Here is a 26092-nt window from a genome sequence, read left to right on the forward strand (position 1 = left end):
CATATTCTATTTTTATTACGTTGACCCACATTTCCAATTATTCTTGGCACACATATTAATCACTGTTTAATGTCTTGTTTAGAACCATCAGTCTTCTGACTGACTTGACGTGATCTATCACGAATTCCTCTCCTGTCATCATTTAAAGTAATTTAATGACTTGAAACATGGCAAAGTTCATCATCACATTTCATAGTGTAAACTGCAAAATTATATAGATCAGAACTTTGTGTACATATATTTCAGTTCAGCCACTTTTTTCCATATTCAGGAAAAAAGAAATTCATTTATGCATTAAAATATTTGAGTAAAACACACAGATCTGTACTATAGAACTCTGTAGAAAACAATGTAGAACAACATAATCAGTCGTTCAAGCTGTAAATATTTCAAACTTCACTGGTTGGTTAGTTTCATCCTCCAGGGATCATTTTGCACTATAAATTGTAATGATGTGGAATGAGTCATTTTACACTCACATAGCAAATTAATTTGTATGTATGGTTACATGCTGAATATTGCTAATTGCTTTTAAAAAAGGATATGCAGATGTGAATTAGTAGTTCCTTCCCACTATCTTTCACACATTACAGTAATAGAAGAAGTTGTCAAGGAGAAATTTTCTCTCTTTGTTTTTAAACTTTTCTTTACTGTATGTCAGACATTTTATGTCACTGGGTAAGTAAACTTTTTTTTTGTTGTGGCATTAAAAATACTTCAACATGGTAACATTTGTAAATGAAGGCAACTGGAATACTTGAACATTTTGTTTATAATTTGCATATTTTAAAGTGATTGTTTTGACATAAATCTTCACAAATTTTTATTTAGGGAAAATTAATATTAAACAAAACAAATTGTTTCAGATGATTTCTTTGCTTGTATGGAATTTAAGTTTTTTACTGTTATTCATTTATACAAAGGCCAGTTCCAAGGCCATTCTATGAAGAAGTTTTGAGGCAGTTGTAGACACAGTCCGTCTATGAATGTTTTTGACAAATATGTCCCAGTATATAAAAATAAGATACATTAATCAGTGTTCCAGGCCATAGTTTACAATAGAACCCATACCTCTTGTCTACTAAAACAAGGTGCAGCTATGTATTTTTTAAAGAGTTCTACATATTTCTCACCCACATCTACATCTAGACTCTGCAAATCACCGTGAGGTGCATGCCAGAGGGTACATCCCATTGTACCAGTTATTAGGGTTTCTTCCTGTTCCATTCATGTATGGAATGCGGGAAGAGTATTGTTTGAATGCCTCTGTGCATACAGTAATTATTCTAATCTTATCAGCACGTCCCTGTGTAAGCAATACATAAGGCATTGTAGTATACCCTATGGTAATCACTTAAAGCTGGTCCTCAGAACTTTGTTAATAGACTCTCTCAGGATAGTTTAAAACTGTCTTCAAGAGTCTCTGTGGCCTTCTCCCTAGAATTAAACAAACCTGTGACCATTCATGCTGCCGTTCTCTGTGTATTTTCAACATCCCCTGTTAGTCCTATCTGGTACAGGTCCACACACTTGAGCAATATTCTAGGATCAGTCACACAAGTGATTTGTAAGCAATCTCTTTTGTAGACCGATTGCATTTCCCTAGTATTCTACCAATAAACTGAAGTTTACCACCTGCTTTACCAACAACTGAACCTGTGTGGTCATTCCATTTTACATCCCTAAGGTATTTGTATGAGTTGGCCAATTCCAACAGTTACTCATTGATATTATAGTCATAGAATATTACATTTTTTTCATTTTTGTGGAGTGCAAAGTTTTACATTTCTGAACATTAGAGGAAGTAGCCAATCTCTACACCACATTGAAATCTTATCAAGATTTGACTGAATATTTATGCAGCTTCTCTCAGATGGTACTTCATTACAGATAACTGCATTGTCTATGAATAGCCTGATTTTACAATTAATATTGTCTGCAAGGTCATTAATACACAACATGAACAGCACAGGTCCAACACAATTCCCTGGGGCACACCCAAAGTTACTTCGACATATAATGATGACTCTCAATCTGAGATAACATGCTGTGTCCTCCTTACCAAAAAGTCCTCAATCCAGTCACAAAATTTACTTGATACCCCATACAATCATAATTTTAACAATAAGCATAGGTGTGGTACTGAGTCAAATGCTTTTCGGAAATCAAGAAACGCTCCATCTACCTGGTTGCCTTGATCAAATGCTTTCAGTACATCATTTGAGTAAAGTCCGAGATTGGTTTCACATGTTCGACATTTTCGAAAACCATGCTGGTTGGCATTGAGGATTTCACTCTGTTCAAGGTACCTCAAACATAATGAGCTCAGAACATGTTCCAAGATTCTACAACAAATCAATGTCAAGAGTATTGAACGGTAACTTTGCGTGTCACTTCTGCTGTCCTTTTAGATGCTTGTGACCTGTGTCTTTTTCCAAGAACTGGCAAAGTTTTTTGTTCAAGGGATCTACAATAGATTATAGTGAGGAGAGGAGCTAATACAGCCACAAATTCAGTATAGGATCTGATAGTGATTCCACTGGGGCCTGGAGCTTTGTTCAATTTTAATGATTTCAGCTATTTCTCAACACCACTGACAATAATACTTACTTGATTCATCGTTTCAGTGGTACAAGGATTAAATTGGGGCAATTCTCCTGGGTTTTCCCTTGTAAAGGAACATTTGAAAATGGAGTTAATCATTTCAGCTTTTGCTTTGCTACCCTTAGTTTCAGTTGCTGTCTCATTCACTAGGGACTGGACACTAACTTTGGTGCCACTAACAGCCATTACATACAACCATAATTTCTTTGGATTTTGGGAAATGCCATTTGACAATATTCTGCTACGGTAGTCATTGAAGGCATCACACATTGCCCTCGTGACAATCAAATGGGTTTCATTCAGCATCTCAATCTATAGCTTTGTGCTTTGTTTTACACCTATCATGCTGTAATCTCTGTTTCTATAGATATTTCTTTACAGTGACTGTGTACCAAGGAGACTCCCTTCCATTACGAACTGTTCTAATGGATACATATCTATCCAGTTTGTGGTCAACTATTCTTTGAACTTGAGGCAGAGTTGTTCTACATGCTCCTGACCAGTGCTGGAAGTTTTAAGTTCCTCACTGAGATATGGCATTACTAATTTTTTATCTAATTTGCTGAACATATATATCTTTCTGCTTGTTTTAGCTGTCCTTGTACTTTGGTGACCACAGTCACCACAACCGCATCATGATCACTGATGCCAGTTTTGATGTGAACATCCTCAAAGAGGTCAGGTCTGTTTGATGTCATTAGAACCAATATATTTCCATGTGGAATAGGGTTCCCAACTATCTTGTTGTAACCTGCTGTGATACAATAATTTTGCTTCATTAAGAACACTGTTGCAACTGTATGTTTTGCTGCAGATGGGATGGCACACCAGAAATGGAAAAAGTATTCACTGATAAAGATGCATCAAGTAACAGTAAAAACAGTAGAAGGACGCCTTTTAATAGTGCATAAGCCATGCCATTCATAAGTAATGGTGATTTCAGACATCATATACACTGATTTACTTCCACACCATGCAATCTTCTCGTAAGATACTGGAAACTAATTGTCAACATAGCTGTTAAATGGTAGTGACTGACTCTTTCTTGGAAATACAAAAAAACATCCTAGATTCACTTAATCATTAGGGTGCCTAGGGAAGCAACTAATGGAAGGTATGTACCCTCATCTGTTTCTGCCATTTCAAATAGTTGTCTCAGTAGGTATGCAAACATACTTACATACTTAGAAAACTATCAACTATCAGCAAGTGCAGTTCCAAGTTGATGCTGGAACCATTGTGTCCCTGATATATCTGGACACACATCACAGTTTTTTTCACAACAATTTAGCTGGCACAAGAAGAAGTGACAGCTTTTGGTGATCATAAATTCACTCAATCTAGCATCTATTAAGCTCAGAGAGTTGCCTTCATTTTGTTGATGCAGTTAAATCAGCACTAGATAAAACTTCATTAATTACAATCCATTGTGCCCATATCAGTGGGCAAAGCCTATGACTGTACTTAAAAACATAGATCTGCGATAATTTTTACAATAACCATTAACACACAATCTAAATTTGACCTGTATGCAATCCTGCACCTGAATGAATTACTGGCAAAACTGGCTGGCAGCCAATATTTATCTAAAATTGATTCTGCAGACACACATTTATAGTTGCCACTGGACATGCAGACCACATAGATCACTCCATTCAATATACTTTTTGGGATCTACTGTTACAATCACTAGCCTTTTAGCCTGACTGATATGTCACCCTTATCACAATGTTACTTAGAACAATTAATACAAGATATTACGAACTGTGCAAATTGTTGCTGTAGTCTTCAATCAAAGAATGGTTTGATACAGCTCTCCATAATTCACTATCCTGTGCAAGCTTCTTTATCTCCAAATAACTACTGCAACCTACATCCTTTTGAACCTGCTTCCTGTATTCATCTCTTGGCCTCCCTCTACAATTTTTACCCCCACAATTCCCTCCAGTAGTAAGCTGGTGATCCCTTCATGTCTCATAACATGTCCTGTCAACAGATCCCCTCTTTTAGTCAAGTTATGCCACTTTTTTTTCTCTCCCCAGTTCTGTTCAGTACCACCTAATTGGTTACAAGATCTACCTGTCTAATCTTTAGCATTCTTCTGAAACATGTAACACATCAGCCTCAGTTGCAAATAGAAACCAATCTTTACCCAGGTTTCAGCCCAAAATTTGGTTATGTCAAGTATAAAACTGTAGCACCGTAGTAACCAGTCATAAATCTAAATTTCTTGGGCTGAAGAGAAACAGCAGGCCCCGCTGCGCGGACGAGGTTGGTATGCCACGAGAGCTGCTGGAGTTCCAGCGCAGCTCTCGTGGCCTACCAATCTTGTCCGCGAAGCTGGGCCTGCTGTTTGTCTTCAGCCCAAGTAATGTAGATTTATGACTGGTTATTATGGTGCTACAGATTTATACTTGACATAGAAAAATTTTGGCATGCAATAGTTTAGTGTCACTGGCTTCTGAAGAAGGTCAAATTATTTTGGCTGAAACCTGAGATAAGATTGGTTTCTATTTGCAACTGAGGCTGACTTGTTACATGTTCATTTATCACAGTTGCTGACACAGCTGCACGATGTTATAAATAAATTCTTCTGAAACACTATATTTCAGAAGTTCCTGTTCCCTTCTTGTCTGTTTATCATCTATGTTTCACTTACTTACAAGGCTACATTCGAGACAAATACCCTCAGAAAAGACTTTCTACTTTCCACTACTTAAATCTATATTCAGTATTGACAAATTTCTTTTCTTAGGAAAAGCTTTTCTTGCAACTGCATTTTATATCCTCTCTACTTCAACCATCATCAGTTATTTTATTGCCCAAGCAGCAGAAGTTTTACTTCTTTCAGATTCTCATTTCCTATCCAATTCCCTCGGTATCAACTGATTTAATTTGACTACATTCCATTTTGCTTTTGTTAAAGTTCATTTTATGTCCTCCTTTCAAGACATTATCCATTGAAACAACTGTTATTCCAAGCTCTTTATGGTCTCTGACAGAACTGCTATGTCACTGGCAAACAGCAAAGTTTTTATTTATTCTCCGAAAATTTTGATTCCGTCTCCAAATATTTCTTTGGTTTCCCTTACTGCTTGCTCAATGTACAGATTGAATAATATCAGGGATAGGCTACAGCCCTGTCTCCCTCCATTCTCAACTGCTGTTACCCATTTATGTTCCCTGATTCTTGTAACTACTGTCTGGTTTCCTTGCACTACCTGTGTTTTATGCATGCTGGCTTCAGAATTTCTAAGAGTGTACTCCAGTTGACATTGTCGGAAGCATTAAATGTGTGTTTGCCTTTCCTTAATCTATCTTTTAATTGAAGTTATAAGATCAGTTCTGCCTCACATGTTCTTACATTTGTTCCCCAAGATCGGCGTCTAACAGTTTTTCCATCCTTCTATTAATAATTTGGGTAAGTACTTTGCAATCATGGTGTACTAAACTGACGATCTGGTAATATTCATATCTGTGAAACACTTGCTCCCTTAGGAATTGGAATCATTACATTCTCCTTTAAGTCTGCAAGTTTTTCACCTATCTTGTACTCTTGCACACCAGGTGGAATAGTTTCGTTATGGCTGGTTCTCCCAAGAGTACCAGTATTTCTGAGGGATTGTCATCTACTCCATGGGCCTTGTTTCAACTTGGATCTTTCATTGCTCAGCCAAATTCTTCTTGCAATATCATATCTCCCAACTCATCTCCACCTACATAATTTTCCCTTCCTATAATATTGTCTTGAAGTTCATTTCTCTTGTAATCCCTGTAGATACTCCTTCCACCTTTCAATTTCCCATTCTTTAGTTAGTACTGGATTGTCACCTGAGCTCTTGATATTTGTACATCTATTCTTCTTTTCTCCAACTGTGTCTTTAATTTTCCTATACACAGTGTATCTTTTCCCTAGTTATATATGCTTCTATAGCCTGTGCAGATTACCTGGTCAATATTTCTGTAATGAGGACCACACAAGAGCAGTATATCTAAAGCCTTCAAACACTGTTTACCCACTGAGAAGCGCCAACTCAGTAAGAGCTAACCATTAAATGCATAGGATCACACTTTCAGTTTTCATTTTATGCCACACATGAGGCATAACTGAATTATCTGTACCTACAGGTTTAAAAGAGTTTCAATCTTTTGGGGGAGAGGTAAATATTATAGTAAGTGTATAACTAAATCAGTTTAAATTGCATGACCTACAAATATAACTTGTAAAACAGGCATAAAATTTGTTGGTCCACCAACAGCTACCAACAAGTTATAATAAAAACTTAACCACCACCCAGGGCTTAGGCCTGTTCCAACTGCTGCCTACAAGGCAATAAGATGAGTGATGTATGATCATGGGACTTGTGACCGGCATGTTGCCAATCACTCCCACAGTTAATGCCAATAGATGAATCCTGACGATGCAGCTGCTTCATTACTGATGCAGCTCCCCAGCTGGTGTCACAAGACTGAGTTAACACCATTCTTATCACAGAAAAATTCTGAGGAGGTACTGGGAATTGAGCCCCACTACTTCTACACTGAGTGCAGCGATGATAATCATCAGATATGGAGTGAGTTGCAGCCTATTCTTAAACTAAAAAGAAAAGTCTCAAATCTTCTCTTTGCCTGGCAACTTTCACACCAAGCATGCACCCAACTTCAGCAACTGGTACGTCTCAAAATAGTATTGGTACTATACTGTCTCAAGAACTATGGCAGCATGGATCACCCAATGTGGTTGCTTATAAAACATTGACAGCAGTACAGATGAACTGCTTTCACATTCAAAAGGATGCTTTGGCAATAATCTGTGCTACAAAAAAGTTTAATGTATTGTTGTACGGGCACAACATTCCATGTGCCAATGCTCTCTTTTTGGTCCACTATCAAAAGCTTCCAGATAAAATGATGCTACACTGCAACAGTGGGCGACGTTTTTAAGTAACTATAATTATGAAATACACCGTCACCTCCCTGTCCAATAACAAATGCCAATGCACTACATCACATGTCTATGGGAATGCATCCAGACTTCAATATTCACAAGATGCTGTTTCGCCCTGGATGTACTATGCAAAATACCCTTGATTGAGTATCTAGCTCTTGAAGTAGCCACAGCCACAAGATGGACCTGCTACTACTGTCAGTAGAGCAGGGTGACCAGAGCACTTACCTACAGAGCCTGAACCTGCATTTAAGACATGCTTCTCCTCCATCTCCAACTAAATGCCAACAAGGATGTTCTACTGCTACATTGCTCACTACTGAGGAGGAGGAATGCCAAGTCACTGTCTTACTCAGATTCTGCCCCCCTGTATCGTCCAGAGGATTCACACAATGCACTGGGGATATTATATCCCAGGTGTGGCCCCAGTTGGACAAAGATATTTAACATGTGGGCCAAGCATGTCACTTGCCTCTATAATCTGGCTGACCCCACCAAAGAATTTTACTCACAGCCTGTTCCAGATCGCCTGTGGGAGTGAGTGAATGTGGACTTCACCAGACCAGTCCATGGAGCAATGCGGTTTCTAGTAGTGGATACAGTGTCAAATTTTCCATAAGTTATGTGGATTTCTGCAGACATTGTCCTTTTCACACAGCACCTAATTCAGAGGCAGAGGAGTAGTTTGTCACAAACCTCAGTGGGCAGCTGAGGAAAGCTACGTTATCATTCAACGAAACCCTCGCCAGCTTCCTTACAATGTATATAACAACCCTTGACACTGGTTGCAGCCTGACCAAAATTTTGCACTTACACAAATATTGCTTAGTGTTCAAATTTTTTGAACCATTTTTGTGAGGGCTCACAAAGGGTATTTGAGCACCTACTACTCTACATGCTCCCACCACTGGGCTCATAGTTTCAATTGGACCCAGGTTGGTTGCAAGGCCTCATCGTTCATCACAGGGGTCCCCCAGCTTTTTGACATCACAGGCAGACAAAGTGCAGATGGTATGCCATAGGAAACAGCTTTGGCCACAGCAGCATGAATAGCCCATACCCCTGCTCACACCTCACAAGGACATGCGTAACTTGCTGTGATCCTGCCCACAGGCATGCACCACCCATGTCCATGCCATGTCCACCATTGTAACCTCAGGCCCCACCACAAGTCACAAGAGCCTAAATACTCATTCACACAACTGTTGGTGCCCATAGAAGTTGAGCCTTTAATCCTCCCATGCCATTCATGGCACTCACCATACCACAGCAAAGTCAACAACTCCCTCCAGAGGTGGCAGAAACCCACCTGCACTAGCTCCATCTCTGGCCAAGCCCAATGTCAGTATGCCACAGGACACACTAGTATGACGTCCAGCATCAATCTCCTTTTCTTCCTTGTCATACAAGCCACCACACAAGGTGTTATTGGTTGTAGATGCCGATTAAAGGGGGTCAAGGGAATTTATACATGCAAATGCGATTTAAATAGCTTTGTGCCACATGATTCCAGACAGCTGGAGCACATTTGTGGGTCTTGCTCAGTGTGCACATAAGAGGTGCTATACAGATTCACACTGTAAGGGAGCTGCCTAATAACACAGGAACAATGCTGAAAACAGTAAATGAAGAGATTTTCTTGATTCAGTTTTTATACAAACATGATCCTTGAAAATTTGAAGTTCAAGGGAGCTTAGCAAAAGTTCAAATAATTGAGAGCAAATTTAATAAAATTTTCACGGACTGAAGTGGAAGATGTTTGGCTGATCGAGGGGAACCAAGAAAAAGTAAATGTGAACATAGTTAAAAAATAATGCAACAGTTTCAAAAACATTCATATTTCTTTACAATGAAAAGTGAAAGGGAGAGCTACAATTAAAATTAAGAGAAATCTGATCTTTTGTACCAATTTTTATTTATTTTAACACTTTGAATGAACATAAATATTTCTAAAAATATGCAAAAAAATTCGTTTTTATTTTGCAAAGAAATTAGTGATTATTTTCTGCGTCAGTTATGCCCAGCACACTTGCTGAAGCACATTTTCTATTGCAACCAAAGTAAAAAATACGTCATTGTCTACTTCTGTTCTGAGGTTGCACATGTGCAACATTTCTGATGACAATTTTTTCCCTTTTAAATCACAGACAGAATTGTCTTTTGGTCCATCATCATTTTCATCATTTTTGCCAGAACAGCTGAAATTTCAATCTCCACCAGGTTCCCCAAGATCATTAAAAGTGTACAAAATCATCAAACATCACATTTTCTTCTAAGTCATTACTCCCCATTAGCAGTGGTTTGTGTACTTACTGAAACACAGCAACTGTCAAAATAGGTAAAAGAAATAAAAATGGATGTGAGCTTGTACAGCTCATCAGTATCCATTATGTGTAGCACTGGTTTGTAACAGATGTAAACAGTTCCCAAGGAACTGAATTCAGTGATGGGTGTAGGGAGCATAAAAACAATTCCTCAAAGATCATTTCCATCTTTTACACACCAGTGGTGTGTATTACGAATGTTGATAACCACCATACAAGGTAACATCCATTTTGTATGTTTCAGCATTTAAGCCACTTGCTGCTAGACTGAAATCCAAGATTAAAAATTGAGGAGTTTACAGTAAACATATCCAGTCAATGGCAAAAATGTTACTGCTCAAGTAAAAAATTATCCACAGATGTTCACTATCTAGCAATTTTATAAAAGTACAAGCAGTTCATTAGATCCGTATTCTTTGTGTAATTGCCTAAATGTGTATTGCATCTCATAGCTGCAAATAAAAATTTATAAAAAATGTAGGTATATTTTGTTATTTGGAAATGGCTTTGACTGTATCATTAGTCACAATATTGTCCTGATAGTAAACTGATGATACACATATTTTCACTCACCCATATATAATCTGCCCACACATATCTCGCTACCATTAGTGCTTCTTCTCTCAGTTGAATAACATGAGTAAATCTTTGTTTAGACCATGCAACAGAACTGTTCTCCCCTGGCAAGCGGTCGGGTGGTGATGACAACAGCTCAGCACTTATAGAATGGTAGTCATTTTCAACAGTTGTCAGCCACTTCTTTAGTATTTCCAGGGATGAATCTTCATTGTGGTCGCTTCTTACCCTTGGAGAAAAGTATAATTACAGTGCAACAGCAACTTTATTAACAATAGATAAACATTTGCCAAGCAAAACAATAGATAAACATTTGCCAAGCAAAACAATGTAATTTCTTAATGAAATTGCAGTCATGTGCAATTGGTTACAGCATTTGTGTGTTAATCTGACTGAAGATACAGACAAAACATAAGAAAATACTTAAACCATTTTAAGGGTAACCAAATATGTCATTTTTGAAAACAGATAATTTCAGTGCTGCTATTTATTCAGAATTTTTGCCCCTATGAATGTAGCAGCATTTTCATATCTAACAATATATCTCACTTACTCAGATACCGAATCAGCCTTCAAGTGTTGCTTTTGTGCACATTACAGTCTCAAGTTGCAAACTGAATTTTCATCTTACAGAAATAAAAAGTAGTCTCTTACTTAGATTTGCAGATCTCAACAAAAGATTTTGGTAGATTTCAATCTCTGAGTTCACTACCATAAAAAGACAAGGTAACTGCACACATAAAAAAACTAACAGAATATGCAATGAATTGTCAGACTGAGGATTTTGGATAGTGAGCTTACAAAATAATTATCATCAGAATGGGAAGAAAACTACCTTGAGAAGCCATGGGAATCAATACTGGTTATACTACTACTATGACAACTTTAGTGACTCAAAAATTCATTTGTAAAAAGTTACTGGAAGTGCAAGGGGAACCTAATGTGGTGTATAGGTGACCAGACGAAGGAGACATGGACTTAAACTTCATTATTTTGTATGAAATTTCATATTAGTGATGCTTGATGTGGAAAATTCAGTTATTTAACTATTTCAGAGGTACGAAATAATGGAAAATCCAGGATGGGATGTAACAATATTATGAGAAGGAAAGTTGTTACCATATAGCGGAGATGCTGAGTCGCAAATAGGCACAACAAAAATACTCTTACACTTAAAGCTTTTGGCCATTGACCTTCATCAACAACACACACACACGACCCGTGTGTGTGTGTGTGTGTGTGTGTGTGTGTGTGTGTGTGTGTGTGTGTGTGTGTGTGTCCGCTATATTTCAGAGGTACAACAAATTATGGAGTAAAAATGTATTTACAATTGGTATTCTTCTGTTGCTTGTGTATCAAGTTGGAAAAACAACAGTCAGACATTTATGCCACTTTCAATATGAACAGACAACTATCACTAACATTGATTTACAGTAGGATTTTGGAACATATTGTGTGTTCTAACATTATGAATTGCCTCAAAGAAAATGATTTATTAACAAACAGTCAACATGGATTCAGAAAACATTGTTCTTGTGAAATGCAATTGGTTGTTTATTCTCACAAAGTAAAGAGTGCTATGAACAGGTGATTTCAAAGTGATTCCATATTTTTACATTTCTAGAAGGCTTTTGACACCATTCCACACAAGCAACTTCTGATCAAATTGTGTGTCTGTGGAGTACATCTCTGTTGTGCAACTGTAATCATGATCTCCTGCCAAAGATCACAGTTCACAGTAACTGACAAAGTCATTGACTAAAATGAAAGTAACATCCCCTGCTCCTCAAGAAAGTGTTATAGGCCTTCTGCTGTTCCTGATATACATACACAACTTATGAGACAATCTGAGCAGCCTTCTTAGATTGTTTGCAGATAATGCTGTCATTTATTGTCCTTTTAAGTCATCAGATGGTCAAAACTACCTGCAAAATGATTTGAACAAAATATCTGTATGGCGTGAAAAGTTGCAATTGACTAAGTAATGTAAAGTGTGAAGCCATCAGTAGAGGTACTAAAACGAATCCACTAAATACTGGTTACATGATAAATCATACAAATCTAAAGGCTGTAAACTTAACTAAATACTTAGGAATTAGAATTACGAATAACTTAAATTGGAATGATCATGTAGATAATGTTGTTGGGAAAGGTAGCTGAAGACTGTGGTTTACAGGTAGAACACTTGCAAAATGTTAACAGGTCTGCTAAAGAAACTGCCTACACTAGGCTTGTCCGTCCTCTTTTGCAGTATTGCTGCATGGTATGGGATCTGCTTCAGATAGGACTGACAGAGGACACAAAAAAAGTTCAAAGAGGGGCAGCTCATTTCGTATTGTCACAAAATAGGGCAGAGTGTGCGATGGATATGATACACGAGTTAGGGTGGTAATCATTAAAATAAAGGCATTTTTCACTGCAGCAGGATCTTCTAATGACATTTCAATCCCCAACCATCTCTTTAGAGTGCAAAAACATTTTGTGGGTGCCCATATACAAATGCAGAAATGATCATCATAATAAAATATAAGAAATCAGCACTAACACAGAAAGATTTAAGTGTTAATTTTCCTGCACACTGCTTGAGAGTGGAATGGTAGAGAAACAGCTTGAAGGAGGAGGAGGACTTTAGTGTTTAATGAGCTGTCGACAAGGAGTTCTTTAGAGACGGAGTACAAGCTCAGATTAAGAAATGATGGAGAAGAAAAGTGGCCATGCCCTTTTGAAGGAACCAGTCTGGCATTTACCTCAAGCTATTTAGGGAAATCGCATAAAACCTAAATCAGGATGGCCAAACATGGGTTTGAACCGTCGTCCATTGCTAAGCTACCACGCTCATTAGCTCGAAGGTGGTTCAATAAACCATCTGCTAGACACTTAATTGTGAATTGCAGAGTAATTACATAAATGTAGCCATAAGGGAACATTGAGCACTTTTGGTACAGTTCTTCAGAGGAGTTTACTGAAACATAATGGAACCTCCACAGATCAAGTTTGTTGTGAGAATGTCATTTATATTCATTTGCACTGCATTTATCATAAAACATTTACAGTATTTAATTGAATTTATTTTATAAATCTTTTTTAAATGTATAACTGTTTACAGATTTCATGTTTCTTTTTTCTTCTGATGACAGGCACAACTGCGACATTGATAGTCTTCTTGTTATTTTAGCTAATATGCTGAAGCCAAAACTGCTGACTTTTATCAACTTGAATTCACTGCCAAAAGTCTATAGAACTTGTTTACCACTGTAATGTTATTGATCATTTCATCGCATGTTGATGGGAAGTACTGCTTCCTACAAAAACAAGTCTTGCAGAAGCAGGCTTCCACTGTTGTGTTACATGCTAGTGACTATATAATAGCAAGTTATGTCGGCCAACAACTACTCACACTATTACTGTGTCATGTTACAGGAAGTGATGTCACACACCAGCACAGTACAATATACATTATTCATGGAACATAAATTTGAAAACAGCTTATACTGGAACTGCATAACAGTTTGATAAATTCAGACTGATCAAGGGATTCAAAGCTCACGAGGTTACTCAAAGAAGGGCAAAGCTCACATCTCGTGTTCTGTGGCTGACACTTGTTGTCAAACGTACGTCAGCCCAGGAACCAGACACAGGCCAACAGGCAATTTGTCAACAAGTGATCACGAGAGCCTTAACAATTTTGTAATACATTATATCTCACTCCTTCATATAATGCAAAGAACTGTTTTCATCACGAAACATTGGCTGAGCTATCCTCCACGGCTGATTACCAAACACACTTAGTAAGCCAAGAGCAGAACCTTTTCGAAGGACTTTTTTTAGCATGAATAATTCTACAACATAGAGTTGCACCACATCCACAGATGAAATAGAAACAATGATAGTGGGTAGCAAGATTAGAATAGAGAAAACAGAATACAAATGAACAACACACTTTTCAAAACATGCACCTAGATATAAAAAGCTTCTTAAATACAAAGTGTTTGATTTTCACACCAATATTGAAATTCTGAATGACAGCCTTCACTTTTGGTAACTGAATGAATTAAAATAAATGGGTATTTTATTTTATCCAATGATAGCCAGTGTGGTAAGATTTTATCATTCAGACTCTGTCAATCATGGAAGAAGAAGAGAATGTGTAAAACACGCATATATGTAATCTCTGTTTGGGCATCACTTGAAAATCAGTAAAACTGGAGGTTTCCCCTTGAGAGATACACATGTGTATTATAACACAGGTTGTATATAAAGTCCAGGAACACTTTCAATTATCTATTGCACAAGAACCAAACATTGCACAGATATCATATATATGTCATTTTGAAGAGAAACCCTGAAAGTTTTTTGTTTTCACATATACCGCCACATCGTAGTTTGGTAATATGCCAAAAGTCAGCGCTAGTCGCAAATGTGGCAAGTTCCAGTGTGGAGCGAGCTTTCTGTGTGTTGGAGTTTGACAAAAACAAGTGTGCTACAGCTGTTCAACTGATGTTTAGAACCAAGTACGGTAAGAAGCCACCAACATGGAAGGCCATTTCAGCAGGATGGGGCGCCACCCCATTTTCATCGAGAAGTTCGTGGGTACCTTGAACACAGAGCTGTGGCACGAAGGATCGGCCGTGCTACAGAAGAGGACAGCTGTTTCATGAAATGGCCTCCCCGAACACCAGATCCCACTCTGCATGACTTTTTTCTGTGGGGACACATTAAAGATGTGGTGTCGGTACCGCCTCTACCACGTGATGTAGCAGAGCTCCGGGAGAGAATACGGGAAGTGACTGCCACAGTTGATGATGCCATGCTGGGATGGGCATGGCAAGAATTGGATTACCACATTGATGTCTGCTCATGGTTCACGTATCGAATGTTTGTACAAAAAACTTTCCGAGTTTCTCTTCAAAATGCAATATGTATGACATCTTTACAATGTTTAGTTCTTGTGCAATAAATAATTGAAAGCGTTCCTGGACATTATGAACACCCTGGATTATACAGTTAATAAAAATAAAGGAGTGGCTGTCCATACAAAAATTTGGTCAGTGGAATGTACAGTTATTAATAGGTCCAGGCTAAATATAGATGGTATTAGTGAAGTGGAATGGCACAAAGAACAGGAGTCTCAGTGCACTGGTATACATGCAAAATAGAATTTCTATCTGGGGCATAGATCTAATAATGAACAAAAGAAAAAAATAGTTATGTGGGTTAACTACCATGAACAGCATAGTGAATGGATCACCGTAGACAGCAAAACATGACAACTAGAATAATAAAGTATACATGGTTGATAGCTCTGCACATGATGAAGGGATGGAAAAGGTATGCTTAGTTAAAAGAAATCATCCACTATGTTACTGGAGATTCAAAATTAGCTAAGATGGTCAAATTTGATAGTGGGAAAAGGAACAGGAGGAAAAAAAGTTACGAAAATGTGGACTGTGAGAAAGGAATAAAGTCTCACTGCATACACCTGACTTAAAAATACTGGAGCATGGTTGTACACATGAATGAGACCTGACGACAACAAAATATTTTTGGTACAGTAGGTAACAGTAAGACAAGGTTTTAGAAAGTAGGTTTTACACTGTAAAATGTGTCCATATGCAGACAATGCTCTGACCCTAATTTGACAGTTAAGACATGCAGACTGAAACTTGAAGAGACTGCAAAAAAATTTGAAATAAAGGAAGAGAGACCTCAGTAATTTGAATCTGCCAGAAATTGTTGAGAAAGTCCAACAGTGGAAAACCCAGAATGGAATAATGACAATATAACGAAAAGGATAAACTGCTATTCGCCATAAAGTGAAGATGTTGAGTCACAGGCAGGCACAACAAAAAAGCTGCTACACAGGCAAGCTTTCAGCCAAAAGGACTTTTTTCTGAATTAACAACAGAACACACACACATTCACACAAACACAACTCACACCCACGTCCACTGTCTCTGGCCTTGACAGCCAGAGACAATGGTCGTGTGTGTGTGTGTGTGTGTGTGTGTGTGTGAGAGAGAGAGAGAGAGAGAGAGAGAGAGAGAGAGAGAGAGAGAGAGAGAGAGAGAGAGAGAGAGAGAGAGGATCCGTTTATGTAAATGTGTGTGTGATCTGTTGTGTAACTTTGGAGGAAAGATAAGCAGATGCATGAACATCCAAATTTCTGATGGCAAACTAGCACAAAACAAAGGAGAAAGGAGAAAAGGGCAATAGGTGGAAGGAATAAATATGAGGACTATGCAGAGGAATGGAGGTTGAAACAATATTACATAAATGCATGACAAAATGGATGAAGATAACATGGGGGAAGTAATACTGTGAGAATAATTTGATACATCACGGAAAGATGCAAGTCGAAACAAGGAAGCTGGACTAGATGACATTCCCTCAGAAGTCTTAAGAGCCTTAGGAGAGCCAAACATGATGAAATTGACCTGGCAGTACCAAGAAAGTAATGCTGTCATCTGACCGACAGTTTGTTTGGATCCCACAGTACTTTGCTTGGCATAGTCCTTGTATGGTGGTATGTTGTCTACACATATACAAAACAAGTAGTAGCAGAAATTCAAGAGAATTTAGAGAAGAAATTAAACATTAAGGAGAAGTAATAAACACACAACATTTGCTGATGATATAATTCTGTCGGGGACCACAAAAGACTCGGAAAATCATCTGAATGGAAAGGATACTATCTTGAGAATAGCCTGTAGGATGTACAGTTGACTGACGCAATTAGCCTTCTTTATATATAAAAAAAAAAAAAAAAATCACACGATATGTTTTTGGAAGCTGAATTACATAACAGATATATATCAAGTGGACATTTTGGTGAATATTATGTACACACATGTTAGACTAACTACAAAAAAATTTGAGGACACACTGTAACTTTTTCCTGGAGCTGCATCAAACCAGCTGTTAGGTTGAAGGTGACAACAATAGCTGTTGATAATTCACTGAAATTCATACACTCTAACTATGACACAAGGGTATGGTGTGACAATGAATCTCTCTCTAGATACCACTGTCTTAAGTAGGGCCTAGTTGAGATTAATAGGTGGCAAAAAACCAGTCTGACAATGGTAATCAAATAAGAACTGCAAAATATTGTGATCAGCTTGGGTCCTTACTAAAGAAAATATTTTATAATATAGCCATAGGTATTGTCTCAGTAATCGTTAGATAAATTTAAAGAAAGAAAGAAAAGAAAGGATAGGTGTGGTTTAGTAATGAAAGATCAAGTACAAGCAATTCCTGATTTGTTATGTTTCTGCAGTATATTAAATTAACTTTTTCTATTAAAAGTGAGATTGGCCTACTGTAAGAGGCTGAAGATCAGTATTTTGCATTTCAGTGAGAGAAAGCAGAGAATCAGCTGTAGCTGAAAACAAATTTCAGACACTGCACTAATGTAATAAACTTATTTCTCTAAAAATTGACTTACCATATACTTAATCTAAACTAAAGGAGCAATACCAAAAGAAGTTGGAATATTAAACAAGAAATAATAACCTTGCTACACCAGTTGTAAGAGATACAGACTGGGCAAAGTGGTTGCCAACCAAATTTGGTGCATGTTTGCAGATTCCGACAGAATACCCACGGGTAAAAAATAAACAATCAAATACAGATGTAAAGGATATATTCTGGCACATAGAGGTACATCATGGATAACTTTGGGACATCAATTTCAAGGAGGCAATCATGAGCGGAGACTGCAAATACAAGCAAGCTGAAAATCAGTAACTCTCCCGTCTGTGAGCTCACAGTCTTTATATTAACAGTTATATGGATAGCAAACGAGAAGAAAAGTAACACGTTACACCAATTTTAAAACAAGCTGTTAACAATTTTTCCCTGTCTGATACAAATACAAAACTTATAGTACATTGACCACAATTTATAGCGTAGTTAACCTACTTACAAAATATAAATAAACTAATACTGCAAAACTGAACAACATTGTCACTGAGTAAGTTACACACTGAATGTCATGCATATCATCGCGTTTTCTGAACTCTACTCTGAAAGAGTATCTACAACCAGTACATCTCAAACAGCTTCCATGACAGGAACATACAAGAATTTCACGCACTATATTTTTAAGTTTACGACAACAGAACTACAATGTTACTTCTAACAAGAACAATAAAACACTCGCAGCGCACATGTAAAAATAATTTCTTCCACTTTTCATGGATAGCATGCACGAACCATCAATATACGAAACACATCGCGGAGTTTTACACATTGTAATCATTTAAAGCTAAACAAATAAAACATTATAATCTTATAAATGGTGTTTTTCTCCCCCAGGTTCTTTTAGGGAGGGATTCGAAATTAACCTTACATTAAAGAAAACTTGGGTTTTATAAATAAAATATGAAAAGATATTTTGGAAACGAACGTACCACAATGATATCCTATCTTTTGGGTATTCTAACCTCTCTAGGAGCGTCAGAAAGTAAGGCAATGTATGAGCTTTATTTCGAACTAGAATTGCGATGACAACCGTAGGATCTCTCAAACTTTGAGGATCGGTAAGTTCTTCTGCTCTAATGAATGCAAAAATAATAAGTATTGCACTGTACAACCCAAAACTGCAACTGACGGGGCAATGCATTGCCACGCTATGCCTTCTGCTTCTCATATTCTGTGTAGTTACTGTATACACCGATTTGTTTATGTTTCGAATTCAAAAGTCCCCCTGACGTCTACGATAATGCCACCTGTTGGCAGGTACAGAAATCAATTTGCAAACCACACCAAGCGGTAGTATGTCGACATTTAATCGATGGTACTGTTGTCGATTTTTCGAGATACAGCATAATATCGACTACACATCAAAGTAAACTAGTATCGAAAAGTAAATTTCCATCAGTGATAACACAGGCTAATATAATTAAAAACTGTGGTGATACATAGAAATCACTTTTACTTTAGCGCACCCAAGGAGCAACTTGTACTTGGTTGTAACTGCACTAATAAATAAACCATCAATTATTTCAAGCGGCTCTTGTATACTTTTATATCCATACTATGCAAACTGCATGGCAGAGTGGTAATTCCCATTCCGCCATTTATTAGTGCTATTTCCCGTTCCATTCACGTATTCAGCGTGGGAAGAATGACTGCTTAAACGCCTAGGTGCGCGCTGTAGTTGCTGTAATCTTGTCCTCGCAGTCGAAATCCATGTCTGCCACTTGGTTCACCCACGAATGGATTCGTTTCATTTCATATATTTACAAATTGTTCCACATAGAAGTTGACCGATTCCTACTGTGTGCCTTTAATATCGTAGTTATAGGCTCCTATGTCTTTTTCTTTTTTTGGCCTGGAGTAAATTTGACATTTCCGATTATTTAAGGCACGCTGCAAACCTTTGAATGATTTTCACATCTTATCGAGATTTGAATGAACATTTGTGCAGAATTTTTTAGACGTAACGTCATTACAGATAGATGCAACATAAGCAAAAACTAACGTGACTAGAAAGTTATTAATGTACAACATGAATAGCAACGGTCCCAAAAAACTTTCCAGTAGCATATCCGATATTACTTCTATATATTTCGATGACTCTCCATCCAATATAACATGTTGTGTCCTCCGAACCAAGATATCCTCAATCTAGTCATTAATTTTGCGTACTTGGTTATCATAAGCATATGTGAGGTACGCAGTCAAATTATTTTCGTTCAAAGACTTCCATTGATCTCCAACTGTTTCTCATGATACTTTCCAGAATGTTATAGAGATTGATCATATAGAAGCATGTGCCTGTGAGCTTAAATTAAATAAAGGCACATTTATAATTGTAACTGTATATAGGCCTCCATCAGGAAATTTCATCTATTTCTGAAAAATTTGGACTCCTTGTTGTGCTATCTGTCAGACAGGGGGAAGCAAATTATTATTTGTGGGGACTTCAATGTAGATTCTCTGAAAGAGGGTAATAGGAAAAATGACCTTGAAGTATTACTCCGTTCTTTCAATTTGACACCCGTTATTGATTTTCCTACTCGGGTGGTAAAGGATAGCAGCCCACTGATAGATAACTTCTTTATAGACCAAGATAAGTTTAACCAGATAAATGCTCAGCCTGTTGAGAATGGTCTTTCTGATCATGGTGCACAGCTAGTTACAATATATGACATAGCTCCATTCAGCAATACTAAACAGTCCTCCAAAGTAGTACGTTCAGTCAACGATTTAACAATTGCAAATTTCAGGGAAAGCCTACAGCAGTTAGACTGGTATGAGGTGTACCGTGAACCTGATGCCAATTTAAAATATAATTTATTTCATGACATTTTTGTAAATGCCTTTGAAAACTGCTTCCCCAAGAAAATAGTTAAATATACTCGTAAGAAACCTTGTAACAAACCATGGCTTACTAAGGGTATAAAAATATCTTGTAACCGGAAAAGGGAAATGTATCTGACAGCAAGAAAGAGTAGTGACCCAGAAACTATCAAAAATTATAAAAACTACTGTGTTATATTAAGAAAAGTTATTAAAAAATCCAGGAGTATGTGTATCATGTCTGAAATCAGCAACTCTGATAATAAAATTAAAACAATTTGGAATATTGTTAAAAGAGAAACAGGTCAACCAAGAGCAGAGGAAGACAGTATTACCATCAAATTGAATGAAAACTTTACGAACAAAAAGTCAGAAGTTGAAAATATTTTTAATAATCATTTTCTAAATGTTGTGGATATAGTAGGATCCAGGTGTTCATTAGAAGATGCTAGGCTGTTAATGGAAGAGGCCATACCTATGCAATTTGATACAATTGAAATCTCACCCACTTCTCCCTCTGAAATTAGGAAAATAATAAACTTGCTTAAAAGCAAAAACTCACATGGAATTGATGGCATTTCCAGCAAAATACTAAAAGCTTGTTCTCAACAGATAAGTAAGATTCTCAGCCATCTGTGTAATAGCTCTCTGGAACAGGGAATTTTCCCTGATAGACTGAAATATGCTATTGTTATACCTTTGCATAAAAAGGGGGATAGATCTGATGTCAACAATTACCGTCCAATCTCCCTTCTGACAGCTTTATCCAAAATTTTTGAGAAAGTAATGTATTCAAGAGTAGCTTCACATATCTGTAAAAATGAAGTACTAACAAAATGTCAGTTTGGTTTCCAGAAAGGTTTTTCAACAGAAAATGCCATATATGCTTTCACCAGTCATATTTTGAATGATCTGAATAACCAAACACCACCCATTGGGATTTTTGGTGATCTCTCAAAGGCTTTTGATTGTGTAAATCATGAAATTCTGCTAGACAAGCTCAAGTATTGTGGCATGAGTGGGACAGTGCACAAATGGTTTAATTCGTACCTAACTGGAAGAGTGCAGAAAGTTGAAATAAGTAGTTCTCATAACATGCAAAGATCAGCACATTCCTCAAACTGGGGAACTATCAAGAATGGGGTTCCACAAGGGTCAGTCTTGGGTCCTTTGTTGTTCTTATTATATATTAATGACTTGCCATTCTATATTCATGAAGAGGCAAAGTTAGTTCTCTTTGCTGATGATACAAGTATAGTAATCACACGTGACAAACAAGAATTAAGTGATGAAATTGTCAATACTGTCTTTCAGAAAATTACTAAGTGGTTCCTTGTAAGCGGACTCTCACTGAATTTTGATAAGACACAGTACATACAGTTCCGTACAGGGAATGGTATGACACCATTAATAAATATAGACCTTAATCAGAAGCATATAGCTAAGGTAGAATATTCAAAATTTTTAGGTGTGTCCATTGATGAGAGATTAAATTGGAAGAAACACATTGATAATCTGCTGAAACGTTTGAGTTCAGCTACTTATGCAATAAGGGTCATTGCAAATTTTGGTGATAAACATCTTAGTAAATTAGCTTACTACGCCTATTTTCACTCATTGCTTTCATATGGCATCATATTTTGGGGGAATTCATCACTGAGGAATAAAGTATTTATTGCACAAAAGCGTGTAATCAGAATAATAGCTGGAGTCCACCCAAGATCGTCTTGCAGACATTTATTTAAGGATCTAGGGATATTCACAGTAGCTTCTCAGTATATACACTCTCTTATGAAATTTGTTATTAACAACCAAACCCAATTCAAAAGTAATAGCAGTGTGCATAACTACAATACTAGGAGAAAGGATGATCTTCACTATTCAAGATTAAATCTAACTTTGGCACAGAAAGGGGTGAATTATACTGGCACTAAAGTCTTTGGTCACTTACCAAATAGTATCAAAAGTCTGACAGATAACCAACAAGTATTTAAGAAGAAATTAAAAGAATTTCTGAATGACAACTCCTTCTACTCCATAGAGGAATTTTTAGATATAAATTAAGAAAAAAAATATTTAAAAAATAAAAAAAAATAAAAATAAAAAAATAAAGAAAAACAAAAAACACAAAAAAATAAAGTTGTTATATTAACTTAAGTATGTTGTTAAATTAACCTAATTATGTCATGTATTAGAAAATTCGACTCGTTCCACATCATTACGAAATATCGTATTCATGATCCATGGAACTAGTATTAATCTAATCTAATCTAATCTAATCTAATCAACCTAGGTCAATAAGTATTGAAATATTCATAAATTGTTGAATAATAATGAGTATGATGAAATTATCTTGGGTTATCATCGGTGTAGTAGCATCGACTTATCTCAAGATGACAATGCTACCTGACTGATCGCTAGAGAAGATTTAATTAGTGAAATTCGCTGAAAAACTGTTCAGATAAGTTTCGCTTCACTGGCATGGCTTTTCTGCCATAAGCCTCTTTCTAAATACTCTTTGGACCACAAGATATCGTTATGTGAAGTCGCCTGTGTAATGGAGATAGAAGTGAATCTGTAATCTCATTGTAAGTCAGTAGATGTAGCAGGTCTTCAGTTGTGAATGGGACAATGCGGCTTTTGTATACTATACTGTTCAGTCTGTCAGCATACCTCAAATGGTCATTTCAGGGTTAGATCATGTGCACATTGTTATTACCTTTTTAGGGTTAGAGATGACAGAAAGACACCAAGTCTTACGAGAGGTTAAGAGTGAAACAAATCTCCACTTTAGGAAAGAAATCAAACAACATAATCTTGGCATATTCCACCAGCAAAAACAACTGTTGGTTAAAAATTTTCAGCAATTGGCAGAAATCGTATTTCCACCCAATTTTAACTCATTCAGTGGAGAATGTCAGCTATCTTTACTGCATCAAAATATCTGAAAACTAAAAAATAAAATAAATGACATAATTATCAGCACTGATGAACTACAGTCATCAAACTCAGTTGGCATAAACGGCCTCTCCGAACATCTTGTGACTGCTGGTACACAGGGCTATTCAAAAAAAGGAACAGATTTCAATCATTTGTTGTTCCCAAACTACAAAACGTTCTTAATAAAATTACTGAAATAATTATCAGCACTGATGAACTACAGTCATCAAACTCAGCTGGCATAAACGGCCTCTCTGAACATCTTGTGGCCACTGGTATACAGGGCTATTCAAAAAAAGGAACAGATTTCAATCATTTATTGTTCCTACACTACAAAACGTTCTTGAAAAGAGAAAAGTTCAAATTTTTATCCCTCGAGTGTGAGCACCATGTGTTACAAGACAAATTTCAAAACAGTGGCTCCAGCCACATACGAAGCAGCTGGTCACTCATTATCGAATTCACAGCTTCAACACTGCAATATCACAGATTTTCAAGAGTGTCAAGTATAGGGAGGATACAAAAGCGGTGTGTCAAGTATAGGGAGGATACAAAAGCGGTGTTCTACGTAACCCTACATATAAAAGTCACAAGGTGTGAGTTTTGAGACCTGGGAGGAACGAAAGATGAACTTCATTGCTGGTGGCCTCAAAGTTCTCCATACTTAACACCTTTTGACTTTCATCTGTGGAGTTAGGTAAAAGACTGTGTTTTTATCCCCTGTATGCTAGACACTCTTGAAAGTCTGCGACATCACATTGTTGAAGCTGTGAATTCGATAACGAGAGACAAGCTGCTTCGTGTGTGGCAGGAAATGAGCCACCGTTTTTATATTTGTCTTGTAACACATGCTGCCCACATTAAATGGACAGAAATATGAATTTTTCTCCTTCCAGGAACGTTAGAATTGTGTTTCTATCTTTTGTAGTTTAGAAGCATTAAGTGTTTGAAATCTGATACTTCTTTTTGAATAGCCTTGTCTATGTGTTAATTGGTACAGAATTTAGGTTAGCATCTAACTTCTGTAGAGCAGACATGGTAAAAGGAGGAGTTGCTACATTCATCAAGAACTGTCATTTATTTAAGAACATAGACATTCATAAATTTTGCCTAGAGAAACACAAGGAAGTGTATGCAACAGAAGTAGAATTTCATAATAAGTGAATCATAATAGTAAGTGTATACTGAGAACCAGCAGGTAATTTTAATCTGTTCATAAATCACCTTTAAGCTTATTAACCTGTTTAACATAAAAAAGGAAATAGTGCTTGCTGGTGACTTTAAAGTAGGTTTCCTTAAGAACTCTCACAGCAAGGATCTATTAGAGTCAGTGACACTACCACTCAACTTAATTCCTACAATTGATAATATCTTTATATACAGGTCTAATGAACAAAATTATATCATAAAATCAAACAGTCAATGGTCACTCACACCATGACATGCAGTTCCTTTTGTTAAATGTTAATACTGAACTGTGTATAAAGTCTATTAAATCTGAATCCAAGAGGCTGGTCAGTAGGCAAAAAATTGATTATTCTAGAACACTCCTCAAGGACATGAACTGGAGTGATGTACACAGTGCTAATGTCATGAATGAAAAATGTAACACCTTTAATAATAAGTTCTTATCTTAATTGAACACAGTTTTTCCCCAAAACTAACACAGATTAGACCAAAGTCTACAAGAAACTATGGATAACACAAGGAATAAAGGTCTCTCGTAAAAAAAAGAAACTGTATCAGTCAGTCAGAAAGAGCTCTGATGTTGATGCTATAGCACATTACAAGACTACAAAATATTGAAGGAAGTAAGAGGTATGCCGAAGTAAAGACACTACAAGAAAAAGATAATCAGATCAGATAACAAAATAAAGACAATATGGGATATAGTAAAGGAAAGGACTGGTAGAAACAGACTTAAAGAGGGGCAAATAGCATTAAGAGTAAATGATACATTGGTAATAGATGTGTGCAGTGTTGCAAAACCTTTTAACAAACATATCATAGCTGTCACTGAAAAGATGGCGTTGTCAGGTTCAGTAGATACTGCCATAGAGTACCTCAGACCAGACAATACACAGAAATTCACTAATATGAATATGATCCTCACTATGCTACTGGAAGTAGTGTCCATCATAAAAGTCTAAAATAAAAAATCTAGTGGTTATGATAAAATATCAACAAAGTTAATTAAAGAATGTGCTTCTAAGTTTCATAACGTATTAAGGTATCCATGTAACCAGTCGTTTATCAGTGGGACATTTACTGAATGGATGAAGTATGCTGAAGTTAAGCCTTTGTCTGAGAAAGGAGATAAAAAATTACTGTCAAATTTTCGTCCAGTTTTGCCAGCCTTTTCAAAAATTTTAGAAAAGGTAATATATGGTCAGCT

The 26092-nt window shown here is 36.8% G+C and overlaps 1 protein-coding gene across 1 annotated transcript in view; it reads right to left on the reverse strand.

The window, feature by feature from the left end:
- Positions 1–19238, reverse strand: part of LOC124613064 (glycosyltransferase 25 family member) — an 804128-nt gene extending 784890 nt beyond the window's left edge. Inside the window, 2 exon segments of the mRNA XM_047141647.1 lie at positions 10450–10681; positions 18864–19238. Of these exon segments, the coding sequence (XP_046997603.1) occupies positions 10450–10681; positions 18864–19102 (471 nt within the window). The 5' untranslated portion in view covers positions 19103–19238.
- Positions 19239–26092: the final 6854 nt, after the last annotated feature.

The sequence above is a fragment of the Schistocerca americana genome, chromosome 4 (assembly GCF_021461395.2).
Source record: "Schistocerca americana isolate TAMUIC-IGC-003095 chromosome 4, iqSchAmer2.1, whole genome shotgun sequence".
In the NCBI taxonomy this organism is placed as follows: domain Eukaryota; kingdom Metazoa; phylum Arthropoda; class Insecta; order Orthoptera; family Acrididae; genus Schistocerca; species Schistocerca americana.